At 40.6% G+C, this 27,293-nt stretch overlaps 4 protein-coding genes across 4 annotated transcripts in view; 2 read left to right on the forward strand and 2 right to left on the reverse strand.

Annotated features, from left to right (window-relative positions):
* Window positions 1-741: 741 nt before the first annotated feature.
* Window positions 742-10,241, reverse strand: LOC141911845 (aquaporin-11-like). Its single transcript, XM_074802913.1, has 3 exons — window positions 10,016-10,241; window positions 4,299-4,947; window positions 742-3,556 (listed from the first exon to the last, which is right to left on the reverse strand). The coding sequence occupies exons 1-3, from the start codon at window positions 10,100-10,102 to the stop codon at window positions 3,258-3,260; spliced, it is 1,035 nt and encodes a 344-aa protein (XP_074659014.1). The 5' UTR covers window positions 10,103-10,241; the 3' UTR covers window positions 742-3,257.
* Window positions 10,242-12,698: 2,457 nt separating this feature from the next.
* LOC141911930 (partner of Y14 and mago-like) lies at window positions 12,699-14,979 on the forward strand. Its single transcript, XM_074803040.1, has 3 exons — window positions 12,699-12,756; window positions 13,348-13,444; window positions 13,699-14,979. The coding sequence occupies exons 1-3, from the start codon at window positions 12,708-12,710 to the stop codon at window positions 14,171-14,173; spliced, it is 621 nt and encodes a 206-aa protein (XP_074659141.1). The 5' UTR covers window positions 12,699-12,707; the 3' UTR covers window positions 14,174-14,979.
* A 314-nt stretch (window positions 14,980-15,293) lies between these two features.
* On the reverse strand, window positions 15,294-23,395 carry LOC141911851 (NADH-ubiquinone oxidoreductase 75 kDa subunit, mitochondrial-like). The gene is made up of 15 exons (XM_074802919.1): window positions 23,342-23,395; window positions 23,051-23,155; window positions 22,204-22,403; window positions 21,661-21,884; window positions 21,263-21,340; window positions 20,959-21,144; window positions 20,341-20,440; window positions 19,602-19,751; window positions 19,046-19,191; window positions 18,797-18,925; window positions 18,207-18,339; window positions 17,188-17,497; window positions 16,759-16,934; window positions 16,182-16,316; window positions 15,294-15,715 (listed from the first exon to the last, which is right to left on the reverse strand). The coding sequence occupies exons 2-15, from the start codon at window positions 23,115-23,117 to the stop codon at window positions 15,566-15,568; spliced, it is 2,184 nt and encodes a 727-aa protein (XP_074659020.1). The 5' UTR covers window positions 23,118-23,155; window positions 23,342-23,395; the 3' UTR covers window positions 15,294-15,565.
* Window positions 23,396-25,357: 1,962 nt separating this feature from the next.
* LOC141911644 (voltage-gated inwardly rectifying potassium channel KCNH6-like) overlaps window positions 25,358-27,293 on the forward strand; it is a 76,903-nt gene continuing 74,967 nt past the window's right edge. Inside the window, 1 exon segment of the mRNA XM_074802634.1 lies at window positions 25,358-25,433. Coding sequence (XP_074658735.1) covers window positions 25,358-25,433 — 76 coding nt within the window.

Genomic DNA, 27,293 nt, shown 5'->3' on the forward strand with positions numbered 1-27,293 from the left:
GAACCGTTTTGTATTATAAGCTGTTAGGTCTGTTTGTCAGCATTCTGAAGGTATGAAGCAAACCAATGGTTGTCACCGTGACGTGGCTTCGTAGAAATGTCTCCGAATGTCACTCCTAGGATCGAGAGATCGAATACCGTTTGTTCGAAGTATTTCTGAATGCTACAAGTCGCGCGCATGTTCATTGGAATTTCAAACCAAATGATTTTGGTCGTCGGTACCGAAATCTTTTCCGAGTGTAGAATCATCTTTAAATTCTTTTTTGAGTTGTCCGACATAAATTTGCTTTTTTGCAGGAAATCTTGCCCTTCTGAGGAAGAAATTAAGAGCCACCTTTGTGAACATGCCTGGGATTGCCAACCAATCGGGGAATTCCCGCCATGTGAAGTGTAGGTGCGGACTTATGGGTGGTCGTCGGTCCGGATCCCTATCTTTCCATTGAAGTTGTTCTTCAATTCAAAAGTTAAAACCTGCAAATTTGGCACAAATCCTTTCAGAAATTGCGTATTTTCGAATTAATTTCAATCTTCAAAAATATCTACGTAACACCCAAGGTAGGACTGACTCCGCTACAAGGGAATCACATGGCTGCTATATCTGGAAAATGGCTTTTATTTTCTTCTAGTCACCGATCGGCCTTCCAATTTTCCTAGGTCCGCCCCTGAAGCGACCATGACCTCTGGGTTAACCAGTCGGACTTTCGCCAAAGAAAAAACAACATAAGATACGATAAAACCTTTTTTCAAATGATGGATGACTATTATTTATTTTTTTTCTAATGGTAAACAATGGATTTTTCTAATATTATTACAAAAATAAGCTATAACAACTTAAATCGATTTTTCCAACACAGTCAGACGATTTTAAAACAAATATACCACACCAGGGGGCAGCAGCGTACATACACGCATATTTTCCGACACAATCAGGCGGGATTTTAAAACAAATATACCACACCAGGGGGCACCAGCGTACATACACGCAGATTTCCAACACAATCAGACGGGATTTTAAAATAAATCTCCCACACCAGGGGGCAGCAGCGAACATACAAGCAAAACGAATCTTTCTCGATCTTTTTCTCAAACGAATTTTTTTTTTTTTTTAATCATTCACGGTTCCATACCGAACTTCAAACATTTTCCCTCGCGCCCGCATTCAGCCCAAAACATGTGGAATAAAACCTTGGGCATTAATAAAACAACACTCACACTTAGAAAGACACATAATCATTATCAATCTTTACACAAGGACATTTACGTATGAATATAATTTGCAAAAGTGCTAGAATATTTTTCTTCACGAGTATTTTTTTCATCCTTTTTTCTATAATTTTTTCCTATAAAACGACATTTGTGAGCAGTGATTGCAATGAATGAACATATATATATATATATAATAATGATACATAATCTGAATATAAGTGATGCCATGGTTTTGCCAAACCGGTCGCATCCAGTACGCGACCTTTCCATTCAAAACGAATAAAAATTACGATCTAGAAAAAAATACCTCGACCTAAATTCTCGTATTTGGACCCATACTAAAAAACGACGACAATGATTGGAGTGTGCGACTAGGTAAGAATTATTTCGCTAAATAAATGGAATGAGACATAAATGGAGACGAGGAATACTGAAAATGCGGGCCCGGATTTTATAGACCGGGGCGAGGGACGGGCGGTAAACGAACTCAAACCCCGCCACCTAGTGTTAATTCCCGCACTGAATGATTAGACCGGTTCTCGGAGCTCCGTTCGATTCTATAACGATTCCAACAAGAATTCAGACCCGATCTTTTTAAGAAGCCCGTTCAGTCTAGACACAGTAAATCCGGCATATTACTCATATAATCTATCGAGGATTTTACTGGTGAATCTCACACCTAACAAAACCATCATGAGAATGCACATAGTCGATAGATTGTCAAGAAATATAGATATTGTTGGTTATGTTACAAAACCCATTAGCCCAGGAATGAACTTAGCATTCAGCAAATCTTGCCTTAGTCGGTTAAAATGAGAGAACAATGTGGATGAAGTGAATGACAGATACATAACAATAAAAGGCGAGATTCACATATATGAACACAATACAAGATGGCGGCTGATTTAGAAATATTATGACTGCAAACAATTATTAAATCAAATACTTTCGACACAAAACCGCAGCAGGCTTGGATTTAATCCAAATTTTATCCAGCGAACCGCGCTTAATCCGGATCCGTTTGGACCGGTTTACTTAATCCGGTTTATGAGAAGCACGAATTAAAAACATCATATTTTTACGCGCATTTTGTTTACATACAGTTAGATAGATAGTGATTGAGATACGGATTACACTGAGTTGGATTAAGACTGAAAAAAATGATACCTCGTTTCATCCCGGTCACTTTCTTAAACTGCGATAAAATTTGTTATCAGTTCATTTCTATAACTGCCCAGCCTGATCATGATTTCTTAAAAAGTAATGTACAGGGCACAAGCTATAGGCGGCCGGACAGATCCTTAAGTTAAGCAAAAATGAGAAACGAGGTATCAATTTTTTAGCCTATACATAAATAAATATAAAGGCCCTATATCGAACTGGAATTTTGCCAAGTAAGTTCTAAAAGGGAGATCGTGCGCTTGTATTCATGTAACACATGTGATCCGGTGTGTTCTCAATCAGAAGAGTGACAGCAGTTCACAGCAGTGCGCGCTCACTGTTAAACATACCGTATCAGTAATAACTGACTGTTCAAACACAAATACATATTATTAACAAAATCTATTCGATTCACATAATCCAATACCTGTCTCTCTAATATAATCACAGCATTGTCACTATCGAATATTAGTAATACACCGATCCTCTCGCTCTGACAACTGACAAGTCAATAAATCATTTATTTTTCCATCCCCAATTGCAGGAATTTCGAAAAAAATTTACTTTCAATTTCACCAGTCTCGTACTGACCGACCCGACAGAGTATCTCTCTTCTCAATATGTGTTTCTTAAACTCTTAAGTATTTGACCCCAACTTGGGGTAGCTTCAATTTTACCGCAGTAAGAGACAGAGTCTACTGTATTTCACAAACTGTATCTCGAGTAAGAGAGACTCTATTGCACATGTTTAGCTCAGTAGCTAATAAATAAGTATTCATCTCTAAACATTTTCAAAGCAAAAACAACTTTAACTTTTATCACAAATTTCTAAAATGTTTTCATCCTCTCCTGTCCTGAATTCCCTTCGATCTTTTATCCGCGCGCAAAATCTCATAGATTCTTTTTCGTTTCTTCAGCCACAGCAGCGCCTCTGGTGGTGCCGTTTGACACTAAATGAATGTCCGTCTGCCCTGCCGCCGTCGACGAGGTCTTCGACGTCTGGTGTAGATTAGCGGCGAGCGCGTGCCACAATCGGCGCAGGTGTTCGTGAATTACGACGCCGAGACTGACGCCGACAAGCGGACCGATCCAGTAGACGAGCACGTATTCCAGTTTAGTGTTTCCGACACAGTTCCACGTTTGAGCCGTCGCGTTCGCCGGATTCAGGTACATCCCAGTCAAATTCAATCCTACAAATACACGACAATCGAGAGAAGACTATAATAATACATTCATCATTCAATACAACTATGATATTTGTAAATTCAGATTAGGATTGAAACAAAATTAACTCTGGATCCAGTTTCTCGAACAAGTTTAACTCAAATTTTTGGTATAATTGCCAATGGTTACTTCATGTTTTCAATGAGGACAACAATTCAAACTTAACCGTTTTAGGCTTAAACTTTTTCATGAAACCTGACCCAGGTCGCATAAGATCAGACTCGATTGTCGGATCGTAACAAAAAAGGGCAGCCCAAAAAAAATGATGGACTGGTACAAGTTTCAAAAGTCCCCTGGAACTAGAAAATATTCCATTGTTGGAAGCTCATATATACTTTGAATTTTTTGGAATAGTTGAGCTCTAAAAAAGGAGTAGAAACCACTCTCAATTATTTGTCAGTTAGGTCTAGGTACAAGCGCGGATCTATGGGGTTTTATAGGTCTCCTGGAAGACCCTCAAAAAATTTTACAACTCAAAATGCAGGAAACGGCTTCAAATCAGTGCTGGAATCTCAAAATTTTCTGTGGGGGCCACAGGAAGGACTTCGCGCTGAAGCAGTGTAAGCCTCTTCGCGCGCTGTGCTCGGTGTGTTATCAGTGCCCTTTTCTTTTAGGTATGTCCCTAGAATTCCGAGAAGACCCTCAGATTTACCCCTAGATCCGCAACTGAGGTACCCACCCCAGGAGAAATCAGCAACCTATACTTACCAGCTAAAGTCATCATGATTCCGAAAATGCCCTTCGCGAACGGTTCGTAACGCTCGAACATAAAGCGTTTAGTCGTCGTTTTCGCGATGATCGAATCGATCACCGTCGCCGAGAGTTCGATCGCCAATCCGAGCATGACCGGTACGTTCAGGTGCGACTCGCACGTCTGCTCGTTGAACCTCGCGGCGTGTTCGCTTGACAGCTCCAAACGCCACGTTTGACGCGCGTACGCGAACGCCACCTGTCCGGCGACCATCTGAATCGACATCAACACGACCGTGCGCAGCAGACGCTGTTTGCCTTCCATGTATTTGCGGAAATTACGGATCGGATTCGAACACGAGTCGCCGAACGTGTGCGACGCCCAGTAACCGAGGAAAAAACTCTGCACGCAATACGCGCCCATACCGTACGCGCGGCGCACGAATCCGTTCTCGAGTCCGCACGCGATCGACTGGAACGTCGATATCGCGTCGGCCGTGTACGGCTGCACACGCCGCGACATGTATTTACAATTGCCGATGCGCAGTAGACGCGCGAGCAGCATCGTCGCGCTGATGTAGAACACGGTTACGATGATGTGGTACTCGCGTATTTCCGGTTCCGGTTGACGACCGATCAACACGTCCCATAATCGCTGTACGATCGCCTGCAAATATACAGAATATTGAATCATGAATAACGCAGCTGTGGCAATTGAGGATCCACCAGGGGCGCTAGTAGTCAATCAGTTTTATGCACTCCATTTTGTTGATACTACTGTGGCAACTGAGGATCCACCAGGGGCGCTAGTAGTCAATCAGTTTTATGCACCCCAGTTTGTCCTTAATAAATGCTACTGTGGCAACTGAAGATCCACCAGGGGGCACTAGTAGTATGCGCGTAATAATTTTCTAAATTTCATCTATATTCAATACATAACTATTGACGCTACTTCATGAAGTATATGGCACCTGCGGATCCACCAGGTCAGGTGTAACATAATATACACTATCAATGTTATGCTCACTCAATGCTACTGTTGCGTTGGAAGATTCCAGCTGTGGCAATTGAGGATCGACCGAGTGCCATCAGGCTGTAATCCCTACAGAGGGAGGATGAGTGAAGATTCACCACGAGTTCCAATAGTCAGTCGGTATAATTTTGTTGTATAAGTAATCGATATTTAATATAGCGCAACGATCTGCGCGGGGTGCTCAGTAACTCAAATACAGGATTTTTAATCTCGATTCATCTATTCTGTACAGGTCAAATTTCTACGCTTATTCTAAACCTGGTTTTAAATGCACGGAATGAAATTTATTGCGGATCGCATGAAATGGATTTAATTTGCATAAATTCACGCGAAATCGATGCCAAACATGCCAACGCAGAAATTTAATCCATTAAAATCGCGCGAACGCGATGAAAATCTAACTGAAATTTTGCAGGCATTAAATAAAGATCTTTCATAGAGTAACTCAATATCGAGTTTATGATGTACGCACATGCTGTTATAGGCAGACGAATATTAAAAACTAATTATAATTGCATTAATCAGGAAGAAAAAACGTGTGGCTGAAACAGATTTACTACGTGTAAAAGCAGTATATAAACCTATAGATAAGAGGAGGCTGCGAGGATTTTATTTTGAATTCAAATATCATTAGTCAAATATCGTAGTCCTGAGGCCGGTTCAAAGCCCCTCCCCCCAAGGGGACTATAGCCGCGATCGCACGAGCATTTTTGGCCCGTACCAAACTTGGCCCGGAACAACTGTTCACACTGGTGCTGAATGGGCCCGAGCCTGTTTGGCCCGACCAAAAACGTCGGACCAGGCCCGAGCCAAATTTTAGCACCAGACAAATGATTGCGTTTGAATTGCAACTGGCACCGGAAATGATCCACTTCGCTTTGTTTGAGCATTGTTTAGTATCGAGTGAATGGTTTACGTGTGAACGCGCTCTCTATTTAGGCACGGGCCAAATTAGGCCCGAGCCTGATCCGTGCATATTTGGCCCAGGCCAAATTGTCTCCGTGTGATCTTGGATTAAGACTACAGTCTAAGCTCTGACATTTTGGTTTTATAACCAGTCCCACAACTTCCGAGCAGGTATTAACATTTCCAGGCGCAAGTCCAGCAATAGTTTTTGCGCCTTTGATTCAAATGAAACCTAAGGCAGTTCTTTAGATCGGGTAAATGACAAACTAGAATTGAATCGACTACTCGATGATAAGATTGCAGTATTTAAATTCAGATCTATTCCGGAGAGATAAGGTAAACAGCCCGAAGACCGTGACGTGAACGTTCCCAGATCTCGCACGCATACATTATCATCCAACTCAGAAACGATACATCATCAATAATCTTCATTCAAATTCGATCAACAGAAGATGGAAAGATTAGTGCCAGCACATGTGTTACCAACTTAAACCTGGAGCCAGGGATTTACTAAGACTGTTGTTTTTTTTAAATCTTAAAATAGGGATTGACCCTGTTATTTGTTTTGTTGGTGAATTTTGTTTGATTTTCTGATTGAGTGTCCCTTACTAACCCACCACACCTGCCGGGAAGGAAACAGGGGGTTTAATTTTGAAATCGGAAATCAAAGTACAGATATAGTTGTGCGATCGGCGGTGACTGTTGTTTCATTGTCCATAGAACCGAGACCAAGAGGGTCTTAAGACTAGGAATCTATGAATAAGATTTCTTCTTCTCAAATTGCATATTGAAGGGCAGGGGTCAGCACGGTACAGCACAACATAATGCAGTTTACAACAAATATTTTTCAAGGGGGCCTAGGATTTTTTTAACAAAATGCAAAGCCACAAAATACAAGCTCACTGAAAAAGCATACATCACACTTCACTTACACTGAATGATTCTAAAAAACCCATTTTCACTTTAATTCCGCTGATTGAAGAAAAAAAACAATAAATTTTTACAAATTTCATAAATTTCTTGCTTGTTTTCCGCAGTTTATATCGGAGTCCTATAATTGTTCGAAAGTAGAAATACGAACCATCACCGAAAAAGGGAAAATTGAAAAACGGAAATATTGATAAAAACCTTGTAATAGGAAAATAAAACTTATAAAGGAAATTCGATATAACGACATGCTTGAAATTGGGAGCCAAAAATGGAATTGTAATCGAAAATTTCGAAAAAAAAAAGAAAAATACAAATCGACCGAAAAAATTCAAATTAAGCGTAATTTTTCGAACCTCGAAGAATTCTTTGGAAAATCCCTGAAAACAATCGACATTATCAGAGATATAGAAAACTAAGACTGGAATATCACACGGGAATCCCGTGTTAGGAAGTGTTTGTAAGGAATCCAGGAGTCGTAGGAAACGTGACCCAAATCAAGATTCACTCATTACAGTTAGAAACAGTAAACTTTCTGAATTGTTTTTAATTCTAGAATTCTGGTTCCAGATTCAATTTCGAGATCGATTTCATCGCTTTAAACATTACCTCTTCGCGCCAACGATTTTCCACAATCGGATCGACCAAATCCATGTTCTTGTGACGTTAATTAGCCAGTTTTTAAATTTGTTTATTTACAACAATCCGCCTTAATGTTGCCATCTTCACACATCAAAATAATTCCATTGATAAAACAATAAATATCTGTGTGAATAAATATCTATGATGAAGAGACTCCCACAATTATAATGAAAAGTCCGAAAATGTTTCTTCATTGATCTGCTGCTAGTAGTTTATCGCGGGGTTCTCTATAGAAATCCATATAGAAAACAATACGCTAACTAAAAAACGGTTCAAACTTCTCGAGAGAGATCGTAACTTCTCTGAGGACGGAGAAATGAAACTAAGTCACGAGGCGTCGTTGAACAGTAAAATAGTTATTTATATTATTGTGCCATATTGTACTAGTACAGTAAGCGTCGACTAAACCTCCTCTGATGACAGATAGCGAGAGAGACAGCTGTTTATATTCATTCATAAGCAGCACACAACGTATTTCAATTATTATCATATCATCATTCGTAATATCGAAGTAATTATCGACAAAAATCTTATGTCAACGAAAAATTTTCTTTTTTTCTTTGATTTTACAGACGCTCGTGAATTTTCTGAAAATGACCAAAACACGCTGCGTTTTTTTTCAACAGACGCGCGACAACCTCCTAAACACGTCCTGGAGTCGATTTTCGAATACGAGAATCCGCTCGGATCTAAAAACGACGTCGATTGAGTCATTTACCGAATTGAAGACTCCGCGAGGATCTAAAACCTATGCAACCGGAGTCATTTACTGAATTCAAGACTCTGCAAAATCCTAACACCTATATCCCGGAGTCATTGCTAAGAATATTATGAATATTTTCCTTTAGTAAGTCGGTTCCGTCATATGCTTAATCATGAAAATATTCCACCTGCCAAACATCTAGGAAATATCCATTGATCTCGATAATTCCGTACTGGGAAAAAACAACCGATTCTGATATCGACGATAATTTCTCCATTTCATCTCGTAAGTATTTCTATATATCTCGAAAGTTGGATTAAGATTTAGAAGATAATCCGTAATAGCGCTCAGATCCGACCGCTCAAACTGGAGATAGATTTTATCGTTGAAATCAATCCGCAATAAGAGAATTTGTTTACGGTTAGTAGAATCGACAATACTGTAACAGTTGAAACAGTCTCAGTCGGGTCGGGTAATATCATAGGCCTACGGCATACGGCATACGACCTGATATAAACACATACATGACGTGCACACGAACCACGGCGACCGCAGAGATCAATGCAAGTTAAAACATATGTTGTCATCGTTGATTTTATAACTAAACCTATATAGAAAATGTTCATCGATATTGTATAACTAACTAACAATACAGAGCGCCGCCAGTTTCCGTCCGTTTATAAATTACCCGAGTTTTACCTCGATTTCTACAGATTCAAAATGTTGGTACTAACGCCTCTAAAATATAAATCATGACTAATCCGACCCTCCTCATGTCTGAAGATAGAACGCCTAACCTAGACTTTAATAAACTTAAAGGACTCGTATTCCTCTGAAGAAATAATTTCGAAAGATATCAAAAATTTTACCCCCCCCCCTAAAAAAAACTGAACCTACTGATTTCATGTTCATATCGTCGTCATTTTATCATCGAATTCCCGACGAAATATCATTTCCACGACAGAACGCGAGGATTGAACGCACTTCGCACCAATAACGCCTGATTTTCACTTTTCTAGCACAAAGGCCACACACAGGATACAGAGTCGGCCGCACATGTGTGGTCAATTTTATTGGGTTATTATATATTTGCTGGTCAATAATTTCAGCCTATTATTTGCTTCGATGGTTTAACAGTTAACATCGAAGTTGGTCACAACGAATTACTGTAATTTCGCAATAATTATGGTGGAAAATAATCTAGGCGAATATCGACCCCAGAAACTGAAGTTCAAGTCTCGATTACTGCTATTACATCGGTAGAGCTCGTTAGCCCTCCAACAATTTGCGATCAGAAATGTTTTCTCCGATTAAAGAAAATCAGCGCGATTTCAAGCGTCGAAAAATGAGTAACGAAAAATTTGGAATTCGAAAAAAATGTACGTGATTTATTTCCAAATTTCTAATTTTTTTCCCAAAATTCCTAAATTTTTGAGAAATCGAGAAATCCTTCGGAAGATTTGCCGCATTCGACTTTCTGAGTGATTAAAACGTTTTTTTTTTGTAAAAAGAAAACATTCTTACCGGTTTTGCGGTCGCGTTTCGAATGGCTTCCATTTCATTGAGGCGTACGACCTCCCAAGACATGCCTTCGTTTAACATGAATACCATGACGACCTGATTATCAAAACTGATCTATATTTCCTGAGAGAAGAGAGGCGGCTAAAGTAAGCTACTCGAACAGCTAGCTACCCGATCAACTAATGATAGCTATCAAACGGTCGGCTCTCGTTTTTATAAGTAAGCTATGATGTCATCAGACGACTGACGGCGGCCATCATTGCGTACAATTTGAAATTATAACGTCATGACTACTACGGAGAAATCGATCTCGATCGAACTGGATGATCGCGGCTCATTGCCAAAATATTTTATCTCTTCAGTTCATAAGTGAACATTTTGAAGATAAGGTGTTTCTAACTTACAAGTCGATACTGATATAGGCCTATAGCCTACAGCACGCGGTGTGTGCACTTTAAGCCACAATCATATGCCTTAACGCGCAGCTGACAACCTTGAAATATTCTCTCCGGGACATTAAAAAATTTGATACAAGAATTTGATAGCGACATTCAGGTATTGCAGTTGCTTCGGGAACTTAACAAGAAGAGAAGCCTGAAGTCGAGTTCTTCCTATAGCAGTGATCACACAGAGATGATTTGGCTCAGGGCCTTCGAAACCTGCTTTTCCGACCAAGTGCCCTTTTGAAAATCCGCTTCATATAGGCTTCCCTATGTGCTGATCTTGATCTTTAAGTTCTAGGCCCTATAACCAATCTAACCACTCAAAACAAGTCTAAGCTCATTTTGGTTCTATGGTCAATCTTACAACTATAGATGATTGGAATTCTAGCATGAGTTCCATAAGGCTGCGTGTTAGGGAGAGTCATCAGAAATATGTCTGGGTAGGTTTTACAAAAAGAATTCACATATCCCGAAGCTGAGTAATTTGCGATAACATAAAAAAGCAATCACAAAAATACCCAGTGCCTATATACACCATATAAATGAAAACCTCTTAAATGATAAAAAATCTTTTGAAAGGAATGCTTAAAAATCTGCGAATAAAGTTCAGGTACAAAGTTCATATAAAAAATGATCTATGATGAAGGCTTATTTCAGTCCATTGGCACTGAACAACTGTTATTACAGGGATAAAGATTATGGCACGTGATGTTGATTTGCTCAAAGTCCTGTTGCTGATCAAGTTTAAGAGGTCCTGTTTTAAGGAATGTCTCATTAGCGCAGCGCAGCCCGTATGACTAATCTCTCTAACTAGGCACAGGAAATAGTTGTAGTCAAGGCTAAGATCTTATACCAGTCTAATTCGGTTCAATAACCAATCTAACAACTTAAGACCAGTCTAAGCTCCATTTGGTTCTATAACCAATCTTACAACTTACAACCAGTCCAAGCTCATCTTGGTTCCATAACCAATCTATCAACTTTTTGACAATAAGATATAACAAAACATAAGATATGGGACCATTTTTGAAGTTGCAACTTGATTTTTCATCAGCACAGGTTAATTCAAATTTCTGAAACTGGATGCACGTGTTGTTACAATGTTTACTGCTGATGACCAGAGTTCGACCTGGGACAAATCAGAAATGTTTTTCGAGTTTTGATTTCAAATCTTCAACTGTCGATCAGTTCAGGGACTGAGCACGTCACAAGGAACTGGCACGTACACACAGCTAGAGGTGAATATCGATTTTCCAAAGAAACCACTCCAAATAAGTGTTTGTAATCAGAGATAGCGTCCTGGCAGGCAGGCACACGCGCCAGCGTTGAGAGTCTAAAGTCTGACAGTCCAACCAGAAACGCATGTACTAACTAACCATTACCAAAAACACATCTATGTCGACGCAGTAAGGCAATGGCAAACACTCAAAATTAGTTCATTATCAATGAACTTTGAACTGTATTTCTAGGGTTCCGGAGTTATCACAGGACCTAGGCCTACCAAATACAAATAGGCCTACAATATTCATATTTTCTACTCAGTAACGGGGAGCTCCAACTACAGTTATCCCACCAGATGGCGTGACGAACACTCACTTTTACGTTGTCAGCTCATTTTCAATCAACTATAAATTGTATGTTTATGCTCCTGAGTCCCTTCCACAAAACTCAAGGCCTTGAATTGACCGATTCTCATTTTAAAACTTTTAAGAACCTTCAAGGACTACTATAGAGCCTGGGATTGTAAGTTGTACCTGATATTTCATCGGAAGCGTCTTCATTGCATTCGGCTCAAACTATGATCGATTTCGGCGGCATCATGAAAACATCGTCAGAACTCCATCATTGAAGTTTAGGCCTACTGGCGGTACCCGAGCGTAGTGTTATCTGAAATCAAATAGGGACAACGACAAGCATGTCTAATGTGTATTTCAACTTGACTTGAGAGCACATCATGTGTGCATCTAGAGAAAAAACACACAAAACCATATGGAGCAATAAAAACCTAGTTGAATTGATCAATAAAGCGAATTGAATTGCGCTTTGATTTAGGAATTCTTGTAATTTTAAGTCATTTTTCAGTCGAAAAAAAGCGCAAAACAAAGAGATTATGATACCATATCAGATAAAGACCTTGTAGCTATCCTAAAATAAGCATTCACCACGTAAAGAGCGCTTAAAATCGGAGGTTTTCTAGTGAAAATGCCGCTAGCCGACGCCGACCATCAGGTGCTGCCACCTACGATTCAGTAATGGATAGTCCTAACTCTCGCGAAGGCGTCGTTAAAGACGAAGAATCGGGTATTTATCCTTATCGAAACTGGTTGATTTTTGTCGGATATCGTGGGCAATTTTCATCTCTTCGATCGGGTCGAAAATTTTAGGCATTTCACTCGAAACGTTCGTCGTTAAAGCGCTTTATACCCGAGATTCAATATAGTCTGTGTAAACTTCATTCGCATTTATTTTCGTTTCTCGGCCCTACTGGCTACTAATAATAATTTAATCTTTTTGAGTGTAGTCTTTTGTCTGCGTTATTGCATGGTTAATATGGAAAAGTTTCCACAAAAGCGATAATTTTTAATAGCCCCCACCCATCCCATCCTCTCTGACAGGGATTCGCACCTGGCCTGATGGTAGGTAGGCATTGCCATTCATTGATTGAGTCATTCACTTGAGCCTCGCCATCATGATCATCATGGCACGCGGTCTTTTATGGCAGGGATTTGTACCGTACAAATCCCAATAGACCGCGTGCCCTCCACCAGGTCAAGCCGTCGGGTATCATCATCATCAATTGACGGATCCATTGGAGGCTTTACAGCCTATTAATATGGTATGGATCCAGGGGTTTCACTAATTGATGGATAATATATTGTTATATATATCCAGGTTACACGTATATTCCGGCCACTAGACGTCCTGATGGAACGTGGAGAAAAGCTCGCCGGGTTAAAGATGGTTACATTCCGCAGGAAGAAATGCCTGTGTAAGTATAGGAGCCTTAGTAGCTTAGAACCTTGAAAATTGGCAACTTTACTTTAGCTGAACTTAACAGGTTTAATACAGGCAGTGTATTATTGACGTAGTTTCTATCTCCATTGAAAGATGGCAGCACCAGTTGAACATAGAAAAATATTAGAAATTTAATAGAATCAAAAAAATGTTCAAATTATCTCCAGCACTTTCGGGTATTAATAAGTCAGTACTGAAGCGGTTTTAATTTGATTCACATTTTTTCAGGTACGAAAATAAAGGCGTCCAATGGTTGAAGAGTAAACCGAATTTACCGCCAGGCCTCGCGGTTGAGACGACGTCTGCAACAAGCGCGTCATCGTCGTCGACGACAGACGGACTTTCGAAAGCCGCGAAAAAAAACCTCAAACGCAAAGAGAAGAAAAAGCAGCAGTCGGCGGCGACGACCGAATCGGTAACCGAGTCGATGTCGAAAGTGCAGATATTCCCACCAGAGGGCGCTAAAACCGGGCGTCGCGGCGATAAGGACGGCGGCGGCGCGGAATTATCGGCTGAACAGAAAGAGAAGTTAAAACGCGTGCGAGCGTTGCGCAAGAAACTGAAACAAATCGACGATTTACGCTCGCGTATTGACTCCGGTCAGCTCGCGAATCCGGAGAAAGATCAGTTGGAGAAGATCGCGAAACGTGCGGAGATCGCGAAGGAAATTGATGATCTAGAATTGGATATGGAAGACGTGTAGCAGACGTAGGTCGCCGGATGATCCTACCGATTTGCGTTTCATATGCATTTATAAATGTTGGTTCGAAGACTACTTTAAAACCATTTTTGAATGACTCTCTGAGAGTCGTGCGTCGGGTTTTGTACCGACTCAAACGAGGACTCTTCTTGTTTTTACTGGTCGAATGACTCCATTTTCAAATGAAACTAAGACTCCGATTTTCTACAAGGAATCCGTTTTAGAATGTTTTTGAATTTAAGAATGGATTCTGAATGACTCTTGGAGTCACGTGGCAAAGGTTCCCGGTTCAAAGACTCCACTTTCAAATGACGCATGCGTAGTTCTAATTCTTTACCAGTTGGAAGGTCAGTTTTTGGCTACAAGAATGGACGTCTTTTCTGAATGGCTCTTGGAGTCGTGGATAGTTCTAGAAATGAACTGATTAGAAATTTTATTGCCAAGTGACCGGGTTGATTAGGAGAGATATCATTTTATTTGACTATAGAACATCCAGTATCAAATACAGTATCAAATACAGTATCCAGAAGTCATATTTTCTTGTCTTGAAATGATTTTCTCATATATGATAAATTGTTCTAGCAAGGTTGCGCTGAATATGAACACAGCAGCTGCATGAATCTTTTGTACAGTATGTATGCGTGTTGAAACTGCTTGCCAGGGATGGCTTCGTGTGTGCTGTTGTATTAAAATGAAGGGCTATAGATTTTTACTCGAATTTTATTAGAAAGTGACATTTTGTCAAAGTGTGTATAATAATCATGTGTGTGCTGGAGAATACGTTTTGAGAATGATGAAAAATAAATTATTGGAATATTTATAAACTTTTAAATTGGTTTCAATTGAATTTTAGAGGAGGTTCGTTCATGTCAAATCCATCCTCGCCTGCCAGGGTTTACCTCCCGCCAACACAAACTCTGGCCGCTGCTGACCCTCCATTACTGGTCAATTACACCGTCTTAGGTGGACAGGTTGCCACTAAAGGAGAGCCTTGGAAAGAACCTTCGATCAAGATTTGAACCATAGAACTCATGGATTGACGAGACCGACTGCCTTAAAAAGAAAAGATAATTCCGTGTTCTCCAGGTAGGTGGTCGAAGCGACGAAAATACAACGAAAATCATTTCATCACAACATTCTTTCTCTTTTCAAACAAAAAACAAAGACATTTTCTTCTAGACAATGACCGCGTCAGTAACACGCGGTTCTCTAAATCTCACATAGAGGGCGTGAGAGTGTTTTTCATACAATAATATATTTATTTCATTATTTACAAATAAGATTATCGTCAACTTTTTCTTCGAATGTCACTAAAACTATAAATAGCGTGAAACAGGACCTGGTTCCATGATTATCGGATAAGCTTAAACTAAGGAACCGGACTTGCGGCGCTAATTAATATTTATTAGACTCCTCGGCGACGGTCGCCTGCACGCATTTCGCCATCGTCTGCGATGCTCTGGTGATCGCGTCTGTCATCCAGTAATCTTTCAAACTGATCTGCGGTGGTATCAACGGCGCCGCTGCCAGTTTACCAGTTGCCAACTGTAACATACGAACAAAAATTGGCATTTAAGATTGGAATCAAAATCTATATACAGTCAACCCCCCCTATATACTGCCCACCCATTTACCGCCAGGTTTTCTCGATGAAAATCTCAACACAAAATTCATAGTAAAACACCCCTGATATACCGCCCTCCCATTTACCGCCCCCGCCAGATTTTTTCAATGTACATCTCTATACAAATACATAGTAAAACACCCCCGATATAACGCTGCACTCTCTATACCGCCAAAATCGTTCTGCACCTATGCGGGCGGTTTATCGTGGCTTGACTGTTTTAGGCTAAATAAAATTGATACCTTATTTCTCATTTCTGCTTAGCTTAAACTCAATAGATATTCTAATGATTTTATCGGGGGATTTAGGGAGCATGCCATCTTCTACTTTCAACACAATAGTTGATTCGATGATCTCATTGGGGGATGACAGGGGGGCTGACGTTACCTGAGCTAGTTCTTGCGACTGTTTAAAGTAGTTAGCGTTCTCGACGTCACCGTAACGCACCAGGTTCGGCGACACTTCCATCATTCGTTGACGAACATCTTTCACCGTATCGAACGGCAATTTCAAACCGGCGATCTGAAATCCATATATCACAATATCTAATCCGTCTATAATAACACTTTCAATCCCTATCTTAAGATCAAGATCACAAAATATCCATGATGAAACAAATGTCAAATGTTGCATTTTTAGACTAATGATGGTGGTAGGAATGACCTGAAATATTTCTAGTATTCTAAATAAACTTTTTAGTTGTTCAGCAATGGTGGGATTTTACAATCGAGATAATGCCATAATCGATATTCTAAACCAATACCGAGGAGACGAGGAACCATGAACTAGAGAAGTTGATGACTCTGATTCTTGTTATCTTGGAGCCACCCCTATGTGATACACGCGCGAAACCAAAGAGCACAGAAACCCAGTCCATCTGTTGTCATTCGCTGGTGAAAGGAATCGCTCCAGACCGCTCAGTTACCAACGACTGATGATTTTAGATGATTTTGAAACGACGTACCTCAGATAGAGCTCTGATGATTTTCCAGTCGGTTCTGGCGAGTTCCGGTGGAACGACTGCCGTACGCGTCTGCTGAGCTCGACCCTCCATATTGACGTACGTGCCGTCTTTCTCCGTGTACGCAGCTCCCGGTAACACGACGTCTGCCATCGCGGCTCCAGCATCACCATGAGAACCTACGTACAACAATACCGATCAGGATTAATACGATTTGAATTCGAAACACATGAAATCTTAGACTAGGGGTCCAGGGACACCATGCCCACTTGGGAAGTGGTTTGAAATAGTGGTTTGAAAATTTCAATTTTCAACTAAAGTCCCAAGTGGGCTTAAAGAATCTTTATTATCTTTATTATCTATTATTAATTCAAATAAACTTCAACTATAATCTATTTATTTTTGTCGGGGATCAATTTTTTGTCTACCTACCTAGGTATATAACGAAACAATCCTTCGGTAAATCTTCTTTATTAACGGCGCCCTGGTCGGCTCCGAACAGGAACAGTACCTTCGGCGGATTGTCGCGGATATGTTGTACGCCGGCTTTATAACCGAGATCTAGTGCCGCCACCTGGCTGGCGACGCGTTGAACGACGTTCAACACCTTCCAGTCGTCGTCGCGGTTACCGCGTAATTGTTGCGCGATGTTAACGACGGCGGAATGAACGGCCGATCCGTCGTCTCGTTGTAACGCGGCGCTGCCGACCAGAACTAACGGGTTTTTAGCTTTCTTTAGTTCCTAGAGCGAGAAACAAAGGTGATTATAATGAACTATTGGCTTCACGAGCTGCAGTTGCTCAAAGGTTGGTTACAGTTAAACTGCGGATAGTTGACGCTATTGGCTTCACGAGCTGCAGTTGCTCAAAGGTTGGTTACAGTTAAACTGCGGATAGTTAACGCTATTGGCTTCACGAGCTGCAGTTGCTCAAAGGTTGGTTACAGTTAAACTGCGGATAGTTAACGCTATTGGCTTCACGAGCTGCAGTTGCTCAAAGGTTGGTTACAGTTAAACTGCGGATAGTTAACGCTATTGGCTTCACGAGCTGCAGTTGCTCAAAGGTTGGTTACAGTTAAACTGCGGATAGTTAACGCTATTGGCTTCACGAGCTGCAGTTGCTCAAAGGTTGGTTACAGTTAAACTGCGGATAGTTGACATAGTGACAATTAGAAGTTCAAACTATGGTATTTATCCCCCAGTTATCTTTCCGTCAAGACAAGAGAAAGATTCATAAATGATAAAACCTGCATATTTGACACTTATATCCTCTCAGAAATTACATATTTTCGGATACATTTCCTACTCAAAATTGCTATAACACCCGAGTATGGGACCCCGCTAATAGCCTATGACACCCTGTTTAATATGAAAAATGGCCTGGTCACTTGTTCTGGACCCTGCCTTTCAGTTTCCTAGATCAGCCCCCCGTGGGTAAGGTGGTTTCACGTACCTGCATCACTGGATGTGTTCCATCTGCTAACTGTTGCAGGATCTGCGTACTATCACCAAGGTGATTATACGTATAAGCCAAATCGATATTCGCCCCTCCGATGACGGAGACATTCATTTCATTTCTCATCCAACTGTAATGAGAAAATTGACAACATGTGACCCACGTACGCGCTGCATTTATGAAACTTAGGGGTTGGAGCCCGGTTTCATAAAAAAAGTTTTTAGTTCTATCGGTCACTTCATGTTTTCAATGAAGACAACAATTCAAACTTAACCGTTTAAACATTTTCGTGAAACTGGACCCAGATTAACCCTTTCATCGGTCAACACTGCAGTACGGTGTATAAATCGGTGATGAACTTTGCTAGTACACCGCACCACAGTCCATTGATGTAAATTTGTAATTAGTTGTATAATGACATGTAATTAATGTGTCATTCGAACTAATGTGATGTAGAAATAATCTATTCTCAGATAAACTGAAGTATGGTGTATAAATTGGTGAACTTCGCCAGTACATCGACTAACCTGTCATTCGAACTAACGCGATGCAAAAATTAAGTTTTTGTCGGATTGGTTTCTTCTTACCTTTTTCGGATGCGAGCGTTCAGTAACGGCGCCTCGTACCGAGGATTACTTCCGACGATTAACATGTGATCACATTCTTCGATTCCTGCTATCGTTGAATTCAACAAATAATTCGAACGCAAATCAGTTCTACAAATAAAACACGCCATCTATTAGCCGAAATGGCAGTACGTTATACAGACACCAGAGGGCTCTGTATACTTGAATCTTAGGGTTATAGTTCGGAGGAGTAGCCCCGGAGATACCTACCCAGCTCCGTCCATCGGGAATATCTCCTCGGTGCACAGACCCTCACTGCCAAGTTTGTTCAGGAAATCCTTCAACACGACCAGCGCCTCCGCATCGCAGAAACCGCCCCCTATTGCCGAAATCTCCGAACCTTTCACGCTGCGCAACTGAAATATTCATACGAAAAAATACATCGTAAATCCCCCTATGACATCAGGGCTGCTAATCCCACTATGACATCATCAAAAAAGACTATGGGCACATAGAATATCAATTTTAACACTTTCAGAAACTTTAGACTGCCTTTATCAATCACCCTATGGCAACCACATTATGGGGCATCTATTTTTTTCTTTTTTCATTACAGAAGTTTAATTTTATGAAAAAATAATGTAATATATACAAAATTTGTTAAACAACACTGAAAAACTAATTGGACATTATGAGTATTGGAAGATTAATAGACTTGTAAGAATGATAGCTGTCTATGAACATTTGAAATGACTGCGTGAATTGATAAAAAACGACCTCTACCATACCCTCAATAAATTGCCCCGTAACGCAATGTCACGTTTACCTTTCCAGCTGCGGAGAACAAGGCCTCTTCCCAGTCGCACGGTTCAAGGTTACCCTGGGCGTTTTTCATCATCGGTGTCGTCAGTCGCTGACGCTTCAAACCGTCGCAGGCGAAACGAGATTTATCTGCCAACCATTCCTCGTTTATATCCTGAAAATATAAATCAATCACTTTAACCCCTTCAAATAGCGGCTCCCACTCAGAGGTGGTTAATTCAACGGCCAACGATTCCTCATTTATATCCGTTAAATATAAATAAATCACTTTAACCCTTACAGTGCTGACTAATAAATACCCTATAGTGCTGGAGATAATTTGAAAATTTTGAAAAATTCCTGTCTGTTGAATAACGGGAATACAACTATAGTGCTTCTACACCGAGGCGCGGTGTATCGTTAGTTACTAATATTTCACTATGTTTGACAGGTGCTGCCATCTTTCAAGAGAGATAATTACTAATTATATCAATACACCGCAGTGCGGTGTAATAGCAAAATCGTTCTGATTATACACTGCACTGTGGTGTAGACGCACTGAAAGGGTTAACCGCTCCAAACTGGCTCCTACTCAGAGGTGGTCAATTTATCCGCCAACCATTCCATTCGCTAGTGGGATAATATCGGAATTCAGATGTGGAATTTGAAAATCCTATTCAAAATCAGTTGAAAATTCGAACGAAAAATCAACAGTTAGTCGTGGTATCTCGTGCGTACATCACCGGGATACACGGCGTACTAACCTCATTGAGTCGTGGTATAATTCTGAGCACTTCGTTCGTACGAGTTGATACGACTATGTTACTGCCAACAGCATCCATTACATCAATACTCTCTGTTTTCCTGTAAACCAAATGTGAGACTTTCTTTCGATATCGCAATCAGAAAGTTTAGAACAAGACTTAAGAATTTGTAAATGAAACAAATTGCAGTAGAACCCGGGCTAACTGGGATTATTCGGGACCAACAAAATTCATTTGGTTCATGAGAAATCCCGATGTTCTTACAGTTAATAAGATAAAAACCCACTATCTACAGATTAAAAGAACCTGACGATGATCTCTAGGGTGAGATGGAAACGTCGTGTATTCTATATATTTTAGATTGAATAAATAAATTCTTGTTCTTAAATTCTTTTAATCTGTAAATAGTGGGTTTTTATCTTATTATCCGTTCATCACGTTTGAGTGTGGTTATCGTTCGGTTCTTACAGTCTTACAGTTACGTCGATTGGAAATTATCTCCCAAGTTTTTCCAAATTCTTTCGATTTTCCCAAATGTAAATTGGGCTTTCGTATGACACAGATTTTCATATATTCTATTTTAAGAATCAGTGTAAGAATCAGTGTCTGTTAATTTACCTGGTCTCCCACGGTCGAGCCGTGAATGCGTATGGTTTCGACGTCAGCGCGCCGACCGGACACAAATCGATGATGTTTCCCGATAATTCCGATTTGAACATCTTCTCGACGTACGTTCCGACCTGCATATCGTTACCGCGTCCGGTGGTACCGAGGTCGTCGACGCCGGCAACCTCGCTCGCAAATCTGAAATATGTCATATACACACAATATACCATTGACTACGAGGGGTAGATTAAGGTCGACAAGTTTAGTTATGTCACCCTCACTCGCCAGAGTTTGATTTAATATGGATTCGTCTTACCGGATACACCTGGTACAGTGAATACATCGTGTCATTATAGTCTTTATCAAAGGACCGACATTCTTATCTTCAACAGCTCTACAAACAAACAAATCATAGAAAATCATTTCATTTCATTCTTACCTTTTGAAATGAAAGCAAAATGGAGATTTTTCTTTCAAAATTGTTCTTAATCAACTTCTTTACCAAATCCAAAATGACCAGTACCCAGTTCCACAGTTGTAAGTTAAGAGTTAACTGTGAACTCAGGATCCAGTTCCTCAGTTGTAATTTAGAGTTAACTGTGAACTCAGGATCCAGTTCCTCAGTTGTGAGTTATTAGAGTTAACTATGAACTCAGGATCCAGTTCCACAGTTTTGAGTTTAGAGTTAACTCAAAATCAAGATTCTCAAGTTACCTTTTCCCGGTGAATTCGTTATCAATGAAACGACTGCGATCGCTTCCGAAAGCCATCGACTGATCCTGCAGGTCGCACTCGCCGCCCTGGTCGCAGATCGGACAGTCGAGGGGGTGATTAACGAGCAGAAACTCCATGACGCCCTCGCGGGCTCGACGCGACACTTCCGAGTTAGTGTTGATTTTCATACCGGGCATCACGGGCATCGCGCACGAGGCTATCGGCTAGAATTGATTAACGAAAAAAAGAAAATGCGTTAATCGGTGTCGGTTGAGTTCATTTCTTCTAGAGAAAGGGATGGCTCTGAATGTCATGATTTTGATATTCTTGGAGACACCCTTATTAGAATTATGGTGGACTTAGAAAAACTCTCAGTTTGGACTTAAAATCATGGCTGAATCAGAAATGCTTCAAGATGATCTCATCGGACTCTAAAGGGTCCACCAAAAAGACACCTCAAACCCACTAATATAAGCCTAAAAATATGCTGATGCTCAGCGGGTAAAACACTTCTCAATTCGGGGGACCGGATCTGATTCATACCTTCGGCGATTTTTCCACCTCGACGAGACACATTCGACAGTTACCGGCGATTGACAGACGATCGTGATAACAGAACCGCGGTATCTCGACGCCGACCATACCGCACGCCTGTAACACAGTCGTACCCGGGTCGACCAATACACGCTTATCATCGACAAATACTTCCACTTTACTCGCGACAGCACCCGACTGACATCTCGCTGGAAAATTGCAAAAGAAATTTGGAAATTAATTAACACTATTTCGATTGAATCTCTGCTATATTTCCATTAAAAAGTTTATTTTCACAATTAGGGTCTGAGAGTTGAGTATGAGGTTTAAGAAATCGAGGGGTTAAGGAAAGGTGTAGGGCTATAAATAGAATTTATGTCCATGAAATGAGAACTTTTATTTCTTTTCTAGGTAGACTAGTGCAAAATGAAGGTAGATCAACTGATTACTGACCGAAAGATGACGAGGTAGTGATAGTGATAAAACCAGTATCAATGACCAACCCCAGTATCCGTCTAACTGCGGTTGATCATTGATACTGGTTTTATCCAATCACCATTGATTGTGACAAGTCCCTGTGATGTGATAAGCCTCTGTTGCTGATCGGTCCTGTGACATCCAACCCGAGGCAAGTGGGGTAAGCATCCATGGGCGAGAGTTGGGGGATTGGTAGTCAAGTTTCAGTGGATGAGGATTCCAGCAAATAGAAGGACATAAGGCATCCTCCTCGGCAGAGATGGCATCGCTAGACTCCTAGGCCTACAGCTCCAACTTTACTTACCACCCCTCCCCAAAATTGACCTTTCTTTACAATACAGAACACAGGCAGGCTTGTTGACACATCCCCATGACTTACCTGATGATATTGCTGCCAAATTTGAAGGCGAACCGATGACACGCCGCAAGGGCCAAAGTTTCAGCATATTTGCACCAGCTCCAACAACTCGGGAATTTAAGCAAACTGAATGTAAAAATGACAGACTACTTCAGTCTTTTACGTAAACTAAACGCACGATTTCAGCCGGAATTCTTATTGAATCGGGAAACTGCAAACTGTTAAAACTCGCAGCAATCCGAGAATATTTCAATCATTCGGTGCTCGACCAGAGGAAAATACGATTCAAGTTAAAATTCGTCGTTTATTTACCTATTTTTGACCTTCTTGAGACGAATTTATTTGCGACGCCACTGCCACCTAAAGGCGAATCTATTCGTTAATTCAAGGCAAATAAAGTGCATTTATTACGACGTGGTTTTGATATCGCGCGCCGGGGGTCAGGTCGGCGGCGGGGTCCCTTCATAAATTCAGTACAACTATCGTTTTATTTCATTGTGCACAGTCTTTTATTTTGAAGCAACATAATGATCCTCATTTGACAGTTTCAACCAAACTCATCAGATAACAAGGGCGGACTGGGTTGGACCTGGAGAACACGCTGAATGACGCTGAATAAATGCAGTAACCCTAGTGTTGGCCTGTTTAATAAACGTAAGTACCCTAGTGTTGGCCTGTTTAATAAACGTAGTTACCCTGGTGTTGGCCTGTTTAATAAACGCAGTTACCCTAGTGTTGGCCTGTTAATAAACGCAGAAACCCTAGTGTTGGCCTGTTTAATAAACGCAGTTACCCTAGTGTTGGCCTGTTTAATAAACGCAGTTATCCTAGTGTTGGCCTGTTAATAAACGCAGAAACCCTAGTGTTGGCCTGGTGAATAAACGCAGAAACCCTAGTGTTGGCCTGTTAATAAACGCAGTAACCCTAGTATTGACCTGGGTGGATAAACGCAGTAACCCTAGTATTGGCCTGGCGAATAAACTTCTCAATGTCACTATATGGTTGTGTCCGGTCCACTGAACTCCCATAGTCAGCCAGGTGTCACGTGGGTGTCAAGTATTGCACTCTTGAAGAACGCGCGGCCACATTTTCATCAGCTCGTGTGCGGGGCGGTCAGTTTTGAGGCGGAATTACATCAAGCAAATAAATAAATAAAAGGGACAATTATCCCCATTTCCTTGGACCAAATTGACGGTAATCCTTGTCCAAAAATTAGCTAGAAGTAGTCGGGTTGACTTATACAAACCCATGTTTGTGGTTAGTGAATGTCCGATCGTGAAACTAAACCACAGACAGGTTACAGGTTACTGACCTAATCTAACATGAATATGAATATATGATTTCGATATTCAATTCGTGCACAGGACACGAGAATATTCATTATATTCAGGTAATTGTTGAGACTGAGAATTTCCCATACAAGCACGCGCACGGTTTGATAAAAATGTTTAATTTTTATCAACATTTATGGAAAATACTAAGAAGATAGAAAAATCATATTTTATTTTTTCCTGTTCCCTCCCATTTCCCGTTTGTTGTAAATTTTTTTTCTTTTCTTTTAAATTTTTACCCTTCGCCCTCCCCATTTTTTTTTCTTAAAAACCATACGTATTCAACTTTTCCGATAATAATCGGGCTGCTTATATTCTGTAATTCAGGGGCGGGGCCGATCTATGACCTGATTTAGGCAGGGGTGCAACAGCTAATCGTTGGTGGTAAGCTTTTTATAATCGGATGGGCTTAAGACAACCTGTGGTTTGTGAAAATATCCGATCGTGCGTGAAACTAAACCACAGACAGGTTACTGACTAGGGTGCAACACTAAATAGGGCACAAGCCGACACCCCGGACCCGCCCAAAAAAAGCTCATCGGAAAACATTAGGCTGGCTAACTCATTTCTCAGAAATGACAGAGAACAAGATCGTGAATTTAGCAGTTTAATAATTTTCATTTTCCCGTAAAATTTCAGGGCAACTTGACATTTTAGAGGGATACCCCTGCACCCTCCCCTTCTTGGAGCCGCCCCTGCTGGGGCCCTATTGACGGATTTTGTCACTATAGCCGCCGCCGGTGTATATTAAAGATACAGCGCAGTGGGATGCTGGCTATTCTATCGATGTCCTCAATATCCATCATTCGGAGCGGCGGGAGAAGAAACACACAGCTCTTAGATCATCGATACATTACACGCGCACACACACTGACTGACATAGCACTGGCGCATACACACTGACAGGGAGTATATTATCAGAGAGAAAATGGGGCCCGCAGAATTTGGATAATAATACATATTCGCTATTATAGGACATACACGTTTTTAGGGCACGATGCCGATCCGAAGAGGGCACGTGGCCCCTCAGAACACGTTCATAGACACGATCATCAGGAAATTCGACGGTCAAAGTAAGTCTGAATAATATAATATTAGGATCTGAGATAACCGAGATGACATTTCTTGCATCATCAGCAGCAGCAGCAGTAGCGGTAGTATTCATGATGATGATATTGATGTACCAGCACTGTAAAAGTCTTCCAATACCTTGTTGCTTCCATGCACTATTAATGATCTATGTATATATAGACTAACGAATTTAGATACAGTCCTTTCAAGAATGTACAAATAATTTCAGGCTCGTTTAAACTGTTTAAATTGATTTGATGATTTACGAAACTGGATAAAAAGAATTCCCGAATTTGTCATGATTTCATGGTTGCATCATGTCGTTGTTGGCGTCCCCCGAGGAATTTGGGTTTTTCATTTTATCTGCGCCATAAATAGATAAAATAAATTGTCTTAAATATTTAATTTGTTTTTTTAGATTTAAGCCTACCTAGTTTGGATAATCAATTTGCTAATTGGTATTATTCGGGGTTACTTGGTGTGCCTACAGAGTCATAGGGGCCCCATTGGGTTCCTTAACAAGCAATGAGCTAACTGATACTGATACTGATACTGATACTGATACGTATGACTGATACATATAAATAGGGCCTACTGTATACTAACTAATTTTTTGTTGAAGTAAATTCCAGGCCTAGTTTTATTCCAAAAAGGTCATTTTCAGATTTTGCTTGGAGTATCCTTAAAAGTTTAGTCGATTTAAGAGTTAATCCGTTTGTAACGAGTATTGCCCACTTACAAAAATCGCTTCGGGTCTGGATCCTAAAAACCCCTTTCTAATGCCCCTGGTTCCAGGTGCTGTGATTCCTCCCCTCCCACACCAACCCTTGTAAGATCTCTTGCCAATTTCTCAGTTTTTTTGATGGATTTCATTTTCATTTTGAGATGATTCATGAATATTAATGAATTCATTAATGTGAAAGTAAAAGTATTGAAATTAACTGAAAGAGACTACGTCTGCTAGGTGATAGCGTCTGCTAGGTGATAGTGTGTGTAGGTGTAATTCATTGACCAATCCTTTACTAGTGTTAATTATTCAATAAGGAATACTTAAATTAAATGTAAAGTTTCGTTCACTGACGTCTTAGAAATGATGGGTATGCACCAGATGTCACTAGTGTGCAGTAGGACATTAACTACAGCGGCTTGTGGCCATTGAGAATCCACTAGGTGTCACTAGTGTGCAATAAGATATCAACTACTGTGGCAACAAAGGGCTCTGCACTTCGATTTCAAGTTGATATTTCAATGAAAAAAACGAATGAACTTTTCTATAATTCCCGATGATCGAAATGATCACGAAACAGAGACCAAACACCAAGTAGAAAAATCCAATCTAAGAATCCATTTCAACAAAATTAGAATAAAAATGTAATTGAATAAAGTGTCAAATCTTTAAACTGACGAGGACAGTTTAACTGAATCCTGGTCGTTGTTGCTAGATGGAAGATCATGTGCGCTAACAATGATAAACCTGAGACGCACCGAGATATTTCCGGAAATCAAACAGAAAACTTACGTTGATAATCTATTATCGACTGGTATTGTTGGGCGAGATTTATACGACCTATAGCGATGTCCGGCGGCGAAGGTTATCGAGATAATGATAACGAAATATTCGATTTTCATAGATATGAATACAGTTGGAAGTTTACGCCGATAATATGAATTGTTATTATTATGTTTGGTAACGTATCAGTTTACTGTCAGTGAGTGGCGTTTAGCTCGAGGCCATCGTGAGTTCGTTCTCCGCTAGCTGTGGCTATAGTTGACTTTCGTATTGGTCAATAATTCATTATTCGTCTTGTCTCTCGTGTCATTTGATATATCTCTCTCCTCTCTCCTCTCTCCTCTCCCTCTCC

The sequence above is a fragment of the Tubulanus polymorphus genome, chromosome 10 (assembly GCF_964204645.1).
Source record: "Tubulanus polymorphus chromosome 10, tnTubPoly1.2, whole genome shotgun sequence".
In the NCBI taxonomy this organism is placed as follows: domain Eukaryota; kingdom Metazoa; phylum Nemertea; class Palaeonemertea; order Tubulaniformes; family Tubulanidae; genus Tubulanus; species Tubulanus polymorphus.